The following is a 12,802-nucleotide window of genomic DNA, read 5'->3' as shown; positions in this document are numbered from 1 at the left end:
GCTACACTTACAAAATGTATCTGTTCCAAATTACAAACAGATTCAACTTAAGAACAAACCTACAGTCCCTGTCTTGTTTGGACCGTCTGTATACTGCTGTTCAGAGTATATAGGGCCTGGGGGCCCCACGCCGTTTCTTTTTTTTATTTGGGTGCAGGGTTCCCCTTAATATCTATACAAGACCCAAAGGGCTTGGTAATCGGCTGGGGGGGATCCATGCCATTTTTCTCAATAATTTTCATCCATATTTCTGGGACCCGACATTAAATTACAGCTGCAAGCAGTTCTAAATGACTTTTATTACTGTATTTATTGGCGTATAACACTCACTTTTTCACCATGAAAATTGGGTGCAAATAGCATGTGCGTGTTATACGCCAATACTTCAGTTTTATCTGCCTCGGAGGGGACAGGGGGGGGGGGGGGGGGGGCAGGACGAGCACCGTCAGATTACATACAGTGAGAATCTCCTGTTTACTTGGCGGCCTCTGTAATAGGAACTCCTGTCTCCTGGGCCGCCATTGGACCACTGTTCTGTCTATCATAGGAGATTCTCACTGTATGTAATCTGTCGGTGCTCGTCCCGCCCCCCTCCCTGTCCCCTCTGGGCTGCAGATAGGCATCGATCAGGCTGCACTGATGGCAATGGTGAGGCTGCTGCATTGATGGCAATGGTGAGGCTGCATTGATGTGGACTGATGAGGCTGCATTGATGGCACATGTGAGGCTGCAGATGGGCATTGATTAGGCTGCATTGATCGCGATGGTGGGGCTGCAGATGGGCACTGACCCTTATTTTGCTTCAAAGTTCCTTATTTAAAATTTAAGTTTTTTTCCTGAAACTTCCCTCTTAAAATGAATGTGCGTGTTATATGCCTGTGCGTGTTATACGCCGATAAATACGGTACTTTAGAAATGTAATTTTGTGCAGAGACTGTTCTAAACACAGGAAACACGCGCCACTTTACGGGCATACTATAGACACCCCCAGGTACGGTATTTAAAGGAATATTTCACTTTTATTTTTTCACTTTAAGCATTATTAAAATCACTGCTCCCGAAAAAACTGACATTTTTAAAACTTTTTTCTGCATTGATACATGTCCCCTGGGGCAGGACCCGGGCCCCCAAACACTTTTTAGGACAATAACTTGCATATTAGCCTTTAAAATTCGCACTTTTGATTTTTCACATTCGTATCCCATAGACTTTAACGGTGTTCGAATGTTCGCGCGAACTTTCAGTCCGTTCGCATGTTCTGCCGCAAACCGAACCGGGGGTGTTCAGCTCATCCCTATTGTGGGAATTTGTGTCCATTCAGACAAAATAGCATTTGTATGATCAGATACTAATGTTGGACACAAAGACCTAGATCACAATCAAGTTCTAACTCATTTCAAATGTGTTGAGTAGGGTTGAGGGAAGGGCTCTCTGTATTCCACTCAAGCTCATCCACACTAAATTCACTAATCCATGCCTTTAAGGAGCTGGCTCTGTGCACAAGGATGCAGTCATGTTGGAATGGAAAGGCCTTCCGTGAACTATTGTAAAATTATCTAAATTATCTTTCACTGGAAACACCTGAACACATTTGGAAGGGTGTCCATACAGTCCTCACCATAAAGTAGATGTGATGGTCTGGTGTCCACAAACCTTTGACCAAATAGTGGAAGACATCCCAGCAGTTTACAACTGTCACATTTAATTCAATACTAAAAACACCAAATTGAACTTCTATTTTTGGGGGCAATGGGAAGTAACTTCTTTTCTTGTCCACAGCATTATTTTTTCTGTAATTCACTGAGAATCAACCATTAATTGGTATTAGTTGTTAAATCTCAGTGAATGACAGAAAAAATAAATTGATAATCTGATTAAGGGACACTGTTAAATTTAAGGGTTAAATACTATCAGTGCAGGTTTGGAAAGACTGAGTTTGCATTTTTGCATTTAATGATGCATGTGGAGGCTGACTGGTTGAGCACAGAAGAAACAAGATAGATAGGTGTTTTCAGCATAGAAATGGTATTGACAGCTGCCGAAGGTTGTTAGCTGACCCAGGCAGAAGGTGTAAATAGGAGGCATCCAAGGACAGATCCTTGGGCGATCCCTATGGAAAGAGGAAGAGGAGAGAAGGAGGTAGAGTTGTAAGTGACACTGAAGGTGCCATGAGCTAGGTAAGAGGAGAACCAGCAAAAAAGCAGTATCAGAGGCCAAGGGAGTGGAGTTTTCTGAGGATGAGCAAGTGGTCAACTGTATCAAAAGCTACAGAAAGGTCAGTAAGTGAGAATATAGGAGTAGTGACCATTGGTTTTAGCAGATAGAAGTTGTTAGTGATTTTTAGGAGGACAGTCTCTGTGCAGTGTTGGAGCTAAAGTGAGACTGAAAAGGCTCAAAAAGTTTATTAACAATGAGAGAATAAATCAGGCTGTTGTAGACTAGGCATTCTAGGTGTTTGGAGATAAACGGGAGCAAGGGGATGGGTATTAAGTTGTTCACACTGGTGGGATCCAGAAAGGGCCTTTTAGGTATGGGGCTTACAAGTACATGTTTTAGAGGGTTGGGGAAGATGCCAGTGGAGAGGGAGAAAAGTAAAATGTGAGTTAGTGGGTGTAGAAGAGAGCAAGCGTGTGACTTTGGTAGTTGTAAGAGAACAGGGGACAGATGGTTAGATGGGTGTTAGAAAACTTTACCAACCTCCTCTATGGTAAGAAAGTTAAAAGAGGAAAGTAATGAATGTGGTGGTAGGCGTGGCATGTTAAGTGGATGGAAATATGGACAGTGGAGAGATACCATCAATCCTATTTTTTAAATAACTGGCATCTCCTGGGCAGTGAGAGAGTTAGTGGGTAGAGGCAGTGGAGGAAGAAGTAGAAAGCTAAAGGCAGAAAAAATTGGTGAGCACTGAATGAAGGGATGTCATGAGGGCATGTCAATAAGAGAGATGAATTAGGTATGCAGAATACAATACAGAAGCAGGAATTGTATTTTTGAAGGGCAAATTTAAAAAATGAAGCCTGGCCAGGGTTTAGTTTTATGCCACACTCACCCAAGAATGTAGCTATTTTTAGTATTTTTAGACTTTTGCTGTTGTCTGTTTGCCAAATTTTGAGTGGCTTGGGCCTGATGCTGCATGTAGTAGGGGAAGCAAGTATGTCCAAGGAGGATGAAAGCAAGAAGTTTAAGACAGAAGTAGTCAGTTCAGAGCAGGACAGGGGTGAGGTTTTGTCATAGAGATAGTCTGTTGCAGATTAGAGAAGAGTTAAATTAACTAAGGTTTCTACAGATAAATGTTTGTTGGTTGGAGAGATTGCAGGTTAAAGAAAGGGAGAACATGAAGCTAATATAGCAGTGATTAAAGAGGAGAAATGCAGTGTTGAAGAGGATGCAAGAAGTACAGGAGTGGGAGAATACAAGGTCAAGGGTGTTGCCATCAGAGTGAATAGAAATTTGTATCCATTGTGTTAGGTCCAAAGAGGTTAGGCTGAGGATTTGAGAGATAGCTGGAGTGTTAACATTAACTGGGATGTTGATGTCTCAAAAATTATTGTGGGTATTTCAGAGGAGAGAAAATAGGGAAGCCAGGCACAGAAGTTGTCAAGGAAGCTTGATACTGCTCAAGAAAGCCAACAGATCACAGCAATCTGCAGAGAAACTAGAGGAAAGTGATGATTACAGTGAGCCTCAAAAGAGCAGAGGGACAGAGAGGGAGGGGAGAGAAGAACCTAAAAGGTGCTTTGTGGGGTTAGAAGGATTCCAACTCCACTTTCTCTTCATCCACTGGGACTGGGTAAATAAGTCCAGTGGAGGCCACCATGAGAGAGGGCAGCTGGAGAGGTAGAGTGAGATTCCTGAAGCCAGGTTTCAGCAACAGCAAATAGATTAAAATAGCTGCAGATAAAAAGGTCAAGGAGAGAGGTGAGTTTGTTAAAGAAAGGGCATGTGAGAAAGGGAGGCCTTTCAAACTTCTGGGATGAAGGGGAATATAAATTAGAGTGTTTGAATTTCAGCTGCTGCCATAAGAAGAGGCAGGTGTGGAGGTGGAAGTTAGATGGCGGAGGGCCAGGATAAGGGCTATATTCTGACATTTCTTATTCTTCCTCCAAAAGAATACTTGGATAAATCTCTTAGATGGGTGACAACACTGGCTTAACTAAAAAGCAAAGCACGGATCTCTCTCTGTCTAGGTATCACACAGTAGGAAAAATCTGGTCTTTTAAAATGACAGTAGAAATAACAATAGACACCATAATGTGTCAATGACTATCAAGAATATTTTTAAACTGCACGTAGAATGGACCAGAGGCCTTCACTAATCCAGCATGTTAATATCGCCCAGTACATTTATATGCACACACTGGTCCCTTTCCTCTGCATAGACAAAGTTCAGGACTCTGGATAGCATGCTGAGGTTCTGGTATATACTGACATCTTATGGTGCCTGCAGTTATATTAGAACAGTTTAATTTTTATGGTTATTTTTAAAATGTTTGACCATTTGAATGAATTCGATTTACAATACAGACAGGCCTTCAGACACTACCTGATCATTATAAGCAACAAGGGTTATCATTTCAATGTTTGCATAGTAAGCATCTGCTTGGGGCTTCTACCTAACTTCGACACCCCTCTGGGGTCACACCCCACCTGAGTGGAAGGATGAAAGGTATTGTCAATGACCAAACATACAGCTAATTTATTTATGTAAACAGTGTTTTATCCTTCTGTGATAACTAAATGGTGACTCAAAGAAAAAAAAAAACGCAGAAAAGGGAAAAAAAATAGTGGCGCTGACCTAAGACAGAATTGTCCGGTTTAGACAAAACTGAAAGCAATATAGTGCATAAATATTGTGTTTAAACAATTAAAACACCCTGTGAAATTCATAAGTGAATAAATCAAACAAAAAGTCCACGTGATGATGCTTAAAGAGAGTCCTTGACTGATTGTGTCTTCCTAATTTCTTCCACCACACCAAAGTGTTCAGTGATCCCACTCCCTTAAGAAATGCACTCACCAACTCCAAATGCCCACACTTGCGTGCAAGGCTAAAACGCTTTGATAACCACACAGGGTCGGGGGTGTGGCTATGACGTGTGACGCTTGAAGCCAAACGAGGAAGTGGTGATCCGACATAGTGGCCAGACACCGAGGAGGGGGTGAGAGCTGAGATTTAACGCCTGCATACCTTGGGTCCACTGTGACCGTATCCCTACACTTTGCGATTCAATTGTTTAGCGTGCTGTGATTTGAAGCAATTTTTTGCCGGCTTGGATTTTGAAAAATGTGAGTATAAAAGTTGAAGAGTGATAGTGTTTACAATAAATTGAATTATACTGTTTTACACTATTGGATCACTTTATTATTTTACATGTGGAGTGATTTCTACATACACTGTTGGATATTGGTTTGCCGATTTAACCCTTTCTGTGTGGTTATCAAAGCGTTTTAGCCTTGCACGCAAGTGTGGACATTTTGAGTCAGTGAGTGCATTTCTTAAGGGAGTGGGATCACTGAACACTTTGGTGTTGTGGAAGAAATTAGGAAGACACAATCAGTCAAGGGACTCTCTGTAAGCATCATCACATGGACGTTTTTGCTTGATTTATTCACTTATGGATTTTACAGGGTGTTTTTAATTGTTTAAACACAATATTTATGCACTATATTGTTTTCAGTTTTGTCTAAACTGGACAATTCTGTCTTAGGTCAGCGCCACTGTTTTTTCCTTTTTCTGCATTTTTTTTTCTTTGAGTCACCATTTAGTTATCACAGAAGGATAAAACACTGTTTACATTTCATATTTTCTAAAGTGGCAGCTTCAGTTTTGCTAAATTTTTTTATCTGAGGCGCAGTGGTGGTAATTGAAGTAAGGGGCGGTTTGTTTTACTTGAATACCTTCAGCTATCAGCTAATTTATTTAGTAAATTAACTTCCTGGCTCAATATAATAAAAAGAACCTGTCAGAAACTTGAAAAGTTTCTGTTAAAAGAACAAAAATGAAGTATTTTAAAATCTTACATGCAGTGTCTTTCATTTACATCAATTTTTTTTTATTCACTTGTTTCTCTGAACTTGTTAGAAATGTGACTACTCCAAGAAGAATCAATTTCTCAGCACAGCGTGGCCCAACCTTTCTACCCCTGACCAGGCAGATCATTGTATATTATTGTTTGAGTGGGGCTAAATAATTATCTTGACATACTGCGATATGCTGTATGTCTTATTACACCAACCCTTAAAATAATTGCCAGAATTCTAAGCTTGGGTCTCTACTGATCTACAGCCTGTCAGGTTTGCAGAGTATGGTGAAGTTGAAAGATCTCTTATAGGGTTCTGTACTGCACCAGTACTGGTGGGCCCTATAGTTGTTGCATAGCTGTCATGATGGTAGTTTTACTAATGCAGGCAGTGTTTGATCAATAAGATGCTGCTTATAGGTTCATCAAAGGATACAATAAAATTGCAACTCACCTCCACCCTGAAAAATCAGATTTACTGTGCAGATGAAACTACGCACTAAAATATACTGCCATACAATGATGTGTGCACATAAAATAAAATCATGCCTATAGGAAATGATCAGTATGTACATTAAAACGTGTATGTTATGTGGCACAACTGAAACATTAACAGGCGAGCATAAAAACATTAAAGCAGATTTCATGTCTGAGCTCACATCCTGCCTAGTCAATCAAGACAGAAAAGTAAACAGCATTATAGAGACCTATATACAGACACCCAGCAACAACAGGTGTCGCAGAGCATTATGGGTAACCTAGCCTGGTACTAAATCCAGTTTTATGCAGCTTTCCAACGTGGAAAAATATGGATGACCAGCTTTGCGGAATCCTGAGATTATCAGTATTTGTAGTCGACACTAAACAAATAACTTGTATTGAAAGGGACATTTCTCTGCATGAGCTCTTAATGGGTGCACTATAAAAGCAGTGATGGAAATAAAACACCAAAGTCGTATACAACTGATCGTCAACCAGATTAATATTAAAACCTTTCTATAAACAACAGGCATTTCACTAGATAGTGCATATTGACACAACTAATCTTGAGCAATAAAATGCCTTGAAGTATCATAATTAATACTTATTGCTCAAGCAGTACTGATGTTCATGGTACTAAGTGTGTTTCTTATCTTTTATGGAATAATTATGTATGTAAAGTACATATATTTATATATGGTGTTATGGATGAGGGCATTTACTTGCACGTTAAATAAAAGTGATTATTCAGACCACCAAAAAAGATCATAATTATAGGAGAAGCTAAGCTCCTTATAGGTCATTGATATTCCAACAGTGAGATCTCCCTGATCTCTGTTTCTTCTACCTGGAAGTTCCTGCCATAGTTGGGAGTTCCAAGCATTATTAATAATATTCATAATATAAAGTAAATAAAAACCCAGCACAGGATGAAAAACTCTCAATGTCAGGTAACTGAACTTTCCAGCAACTACAAAAAATTAAAAATTCAGTTTTGGGTCAAATGGTTCTTTTAGAAACTGCTAATGCTTTTCTGTATTCCTGCAAACAGAATGGGATGGATTTTCACTTGCCTTTTGCGATCAGCATGCATCTGTAACTAAAACTAAAGTTAGTCCATAAGAAAGTAGGCTTGATGGTGAGACTACACGACTGTGGTGAGGAATCAGGCCCAAGAAAAATTCTAAAAGTTTAAAAGCAAGCCTTATCTTAAAAAAAAGGAAGGTAGTCGGCTGGTTAGAGAGAAGCTGCAAGGATTCCTGCAGACCTGTGATTACTCACTTAAGGCTGATCATTTATCAGAGCAGCTGGATGGGTAAGGGGTCCTTGGCAACTGAAAAATCAGCGGGGTGATTTAAGTAAAGGAGGCACATCTGATGGTATGGAGCCCTCAAATGTTGGTGATTGCTAGCTCCCAAAAAGAGACGGGCTGGGTTTTTAGTAATTGAAAAATAGGAACACAGGGACTTTATGGAAATAGGATACCATCTAACCCTGTGGTTAATTGCTCACTCACCAAAACTACAACTAGTGGGGCTCCATGGTCAAACTGTGGTCATATACAAAAGAAGCCAACTTGTCAAAAAGGACCATGTATCTGAGAATCCGGGGCTTGAGCAAACCAAAACAAAAGACTACTGTCAGGATGCGCAAACCAGTAGACAAGGTAACACCCCTGGAAGGACTTCTGTGCACAGGCTCAAACATATTCACTTGCGTGCACCTGTGACAGATGCTGGCGCCAAATGGGCTATTTAAACGCAGCCAGTGCTCAGAATCAGTGCTGCTTTGTCTTCAGTTTCCTGTTTAACCAGTGATCCTAATAGGATCATCCTATGGATCTGTACCCTGCTACTAGTTGCTGACCCAGCTTGTCTTGACCATTCTCTGAACTCCAACTGCATTGACCTCGGCTTGTCCTTGCCTTCTGCTTCTGCCTGCTCCTTTGGCTCCTGCTTCACAGATTGGTTCCAGACCACGCTCCTGTCTGTGCCCTGTATTCGATCCATCCCATCTGTGAATGACCTGCTACTCTGCCTGGTGTCACCAGTACCAGCTGCCTGTCTGCTTGCTGAAGCCTTCTGATGATTTTTCCTGCCCAGCGTGAACACCTGTTTTGCTGCTAGTAAGACTGTACATGCCACTCTGTACTCCTGTGCCTCCTGTCTACACTATCAGGGGCCCCAGGTCAGAGGTGTAAGAGAGGCCTTCCTCATCATATCAGGCTCTGCTGCCTAAATTTACATAAAATCCAAAAACATGAAAAAATATTTATTAAGTACAGCAATGAAAAAAAATTGATAAAAAAAAATAACCACCTTCCGCAACCATAAGAAAGACAACATTGTCTTAGTACAAAAATAGGCCTAGATATCACACACACATTCATATACTCCACATATTTCAGTCAGCTGGGTAGGAAGAAACTGCAAGGATTCTGCAGAACTGTGATTTGTGATTACTGACTTAGATTGTAAATGATCACCTTGTAAAACAATCCATTTAGTTAAAAATAGAAATGAAAGGCAAAACATTTTTGTATATTATAAATACCTTTTTTCCCCTTTTTTATGTAATCACATTCCCCTTGTTCTCAGCTGCATAAGAGCAGCACACTGAGCTTCCCAGTAAATGGCTGTACAGCGGGGGCGTGTCAGGACAAGTCTGATCATTGGAGAAGCGCATACTGAGTTCCCAGCATAGCTAGAGAGCTGACCACAGTGTGCTCTCCTGCTCAGTGTGGTCAGTTTTTCATAGGAAAGCAAGGAGTCTGGCAGGAACACCAGGGATTTCACATAAAGGAAGTAATACAAAGAGAAAAGGATACTTTCTCATACAAGTACATGGTACAGCAGGCACCTATCAGGAATATGAAGTGTTGGGGTAACAAACACTTTAAGGATGATCATGCATCAGAGCAGCTGGATGGGTAAGGGGTCTTTGGCAACTGGAAAATCAGCAGGGTGATTTTAGTGAAGGGGGCACGTCTGATGGTATGGACTCCTCCAATGTTGATGATTGCCAATTCCCAAAGAGACTGGCTGGGTTTTCAGTAAGAGATGATCAGTCAGTATAGATTTGCTAAGCACTCATTTTAGACCAAAGAACTACTGTTGAAATACATTTAGTTTTCATGCTCCAAGTAGGTCCTGTGGGGGTCTTAAAGAGTTCTGGTCACAAATCAAACACTGGATTCAGAGTTTTACTGATATCCAGATGCCACATAATGCCGCTGCTTTGATGTTGCATTTGACCCCCACGTTCTCAAAACGTTACAAGCACTCCCTCTTACTTCATTTGCTGAATGCCGCAAAGGCATATATCCCACTATTCTGGAAACAAACCTCACCCCTTCCATTAAAACTTGGTTTGCCAAAATCAATGAAGTTCAATTAATGGAAGATCTCATGGCTGTGGCACACCATAGAGAGGAACAGGTAAGTAAAACATGGTTTTACTGGATGGAATTTACTTTCACATCTGAATATCAGGATATTCTGGGCTTTCAACCAAGACATCCTTGACCGTTCCTTTTGAGGTAATGCCTTTGACCCCAACAAACTTCCCTGAACCAGCTCTATTCGGGCAGTACACTCACTTTCTTTTCCCTAACACCATCTGACACCCCCACCGTCTCCCCCCCCCTCCCCTCCACCGTCCCCTTTTTGTTTTGTCTTTTATTTCCGTTTGTACTGAAAAAGTTATAAGGTTCCTTGGGCGAAAGGAACTCTACGGCTACTGTTTGGATGGACCTTTTGTCTGCTGGTCTATTTGCTTTTTTTTTTGTGGGGCCCTGATAATCCCAGATGATGAAAAACCTGATAAAGAATTTAAAAAAAATATTATATTTAGTTAAGTTATTTGTATTATTAGTAAAAGGGTATGGTTTAAAGCCCTCTAATGTCAGTTCCCAAGTACACTGACTGAGGTTTAAGTAAGAGGTCTTCCAGCCTGTGTAGTTTGGCTAAGCACCTATATTGGTCCAAAGACCACCTTCCTGGCCAATTATAGTTACATTTTATTTTGTTAAGTTATTTCTCTTTGTAATTATTTCATTATTTTGTTTATTAAAATGGCTGCTGTGGCCAATTAAACTCAAAGTCATGCCATCTAATATTTTTACTATTGGGTTAAAAGGGGCCTCTAAGTGACATATTTCTTAAACTGGCCATTCACTAGTAGAATTTTGTTCACACATTTTCTTTTTAAGAACGTTTGATTTTCAAATTATTAGAGAGGTCAAATTGACGTTATTTTGCAGTAATGAGAAAATCGAAGGAGCAGGGTGGAATTTTTTTTCTCAAAGTAACTACCGGTAATTGGCTTTTGCTTGGGCAATTACATTTATTCCAAAATTAAATGTTAAAATCAAACACAGCGTTGACGTATTTTAGACCAACAGTCATCCAGTCTTCAAAACTACAAAGAACTTCCATAAGATGTTTGAAAATGTACTAGTTTATGGCTAGCTTTAGTCAAATATTCTGCTCAAGATAATCAATTCCATGTTTTTTGGCTCAATGTTTTTTGTTTATCAAGTATGCCAGCTCATATTTTAACTAATACTTTCATTGAACATTTTCAAATTTAGCAATGGCTCTAAAGACATTCATAGATACTATTGAATTGCAGATTTCTCAAAAAATTCTAGTTAGGAATAGCAAAATTGGTTAAATGTGTTTTCAAATTACTACTGTAACTGCACTTTTACCAAATCAGTTTCCAGTTTCATGTTTGTCTGAAATACATACCCCTTAATACACTATGAATTTCTAAATCAGCCTAATTTATATTATTACTGAGAATTCAGGGACACAGTTTTTAGTTGTCATTTGTAAGAAAAGATTTTTACCAAAGATTATCAATAATTACACCATGTGTTCACCGTACTTACCCAGCCCCATATGGCTATTCGAGTTTCATCAATAAATCCCATTTCAATGAATTTTCTGAAATGATAAAGTTGATTATTATATTCAATCAATTATTACTTAACAGCGGTATCACCTTTATGAACAAAGTCTATATATAATCAATAAGGTCCATAAAGACATGGATGAGCGAGTTTGGGATGGAGGATTTTGACTGGCCTGCACAGAGCCCTGACCTCAACCCGATAGAACACCTTTGAATTAAAGTGGAGACTGCTGTAATGGATGTGATTATGAGTGTTATGGTGAAATGCCTATTTCAAATATAACCATATAGATATAAGTGCTTATCTCTCTCTCTCAGCTATCAGCCTTAACCATATTCAATTAGATGTCTGCCAGCTTACCCCACCCCTCCTTCATGTGGAACAGAATTGCAAGAGTTAAGAACAAGTTAAAAGAAGATTGCGCCTGTTTTCAAGAACTGGAAACAAGACACCCTATTTAGCTATGATAGTCTGCTATTCCCTTATATAGATATAACCCAGCTAAAAGATTATACTTTGTCACAATAATGAATATGTATATCTTGTGGTCTGCATACGCTTGTCTTATCTGATATTTGATTTGATAACAAAATATCCGGCTCACGGTATATTATCCGGGGTCCAGGAAGTAATAAAAGCAGAAGTATCAATCTACTGAACTCGTGTATGTGTCAGTAATTTGCTTCAAGTGTGCACACTTTTACATTGAAGGTTAATTTGGCCAAGGGGACAGAAACAAAAGTACTGAACGGTTCTGGTTCGGTCCAAAACATTGCAAGCCATAGACACACTCCTAAACCTTGTGGACAGCCTTCCCAGAAGAGTTGAAGCTGTTATAGTTGCAAAGGGTGGGCCAACTCAATATTGAAACCTATGGACCAAGACTGGGATGTCATTACATGTGCGTGTAAAGGCAGGCATCCCAATACTTTTGACAATTTAGTGTATGAATGGGTGAAGATGAATGGATGCAGATGGCTGTATGCAGCTATGCTCAGCTATTAGCATACAGTAGTGCACATGCACAGATGTAATGTTCCAAACGTAGGTAGTGCTATTTGCAAATAGCGGTGCATAGGTGCGCACAGCTGCCTTGATTCGTTCATGTCTATGGCGCATTGGCATGCTGTATTCAGCACCAGGACATCCAGGGAACCAGAAATGCACATTGTTATTACACTGCAAGGGCAAGCTATGACATGGAGCTCATCAGCAAATGGAGAGCGGATTTCCTTATTTGAACTGTACAGTATACAGAAATATATTGCGTTGTAAGTTTTGTATTACGTTACTTTCAATTAAATTCAGCCAACTTTTTATTCCACAAACTTCACAATCCAGCTCTGTAATCAATTCCTTTTAATAGTTTCCATGTGTTTTGTGC

General features: G+C 39.9%; 1 protein-coding gene across 1 annotated transcript in view; it reads right to left on the bottom strand.

Moving 5' to 3' along the window:
• The window catches only part of FAP (fibroblast activation protein alpha), a 194,814-nt gene that overhangs the window by 31,496 nt on the left and 150,516 nt on the right, over positions 1–12,802 (bottom strand). Inside the window, exon 21 of the mRNA XM_073634041.1 lies at positions 11,395–11,449. Coding sequence (XP_073490142.1) covers positions 11,395–11,449 — 55 coding nt within the window. The remainder of the gene's footprint in view (positions 1–11,394; positions 11,450–12,802) is intronic.

This window comes from Aquarana catesbeiana, linkage group LG06, assembly GCF_042186555.1.
Source record: "Aquarana catesbeiana isolate 2022-GZ linkage group LG06, ASM4218655v1, whole genome shotgun sequence".
NCBI classification, from domain to species: Eukaryota; Metazoa; Chordata; class Amphibia; order Anura; family Ranidae; genus Aquarana; species Aquarana catesbeiana.
This window is presented reverse-complemented; position numbering and strand designations above follow the sequence as displayed.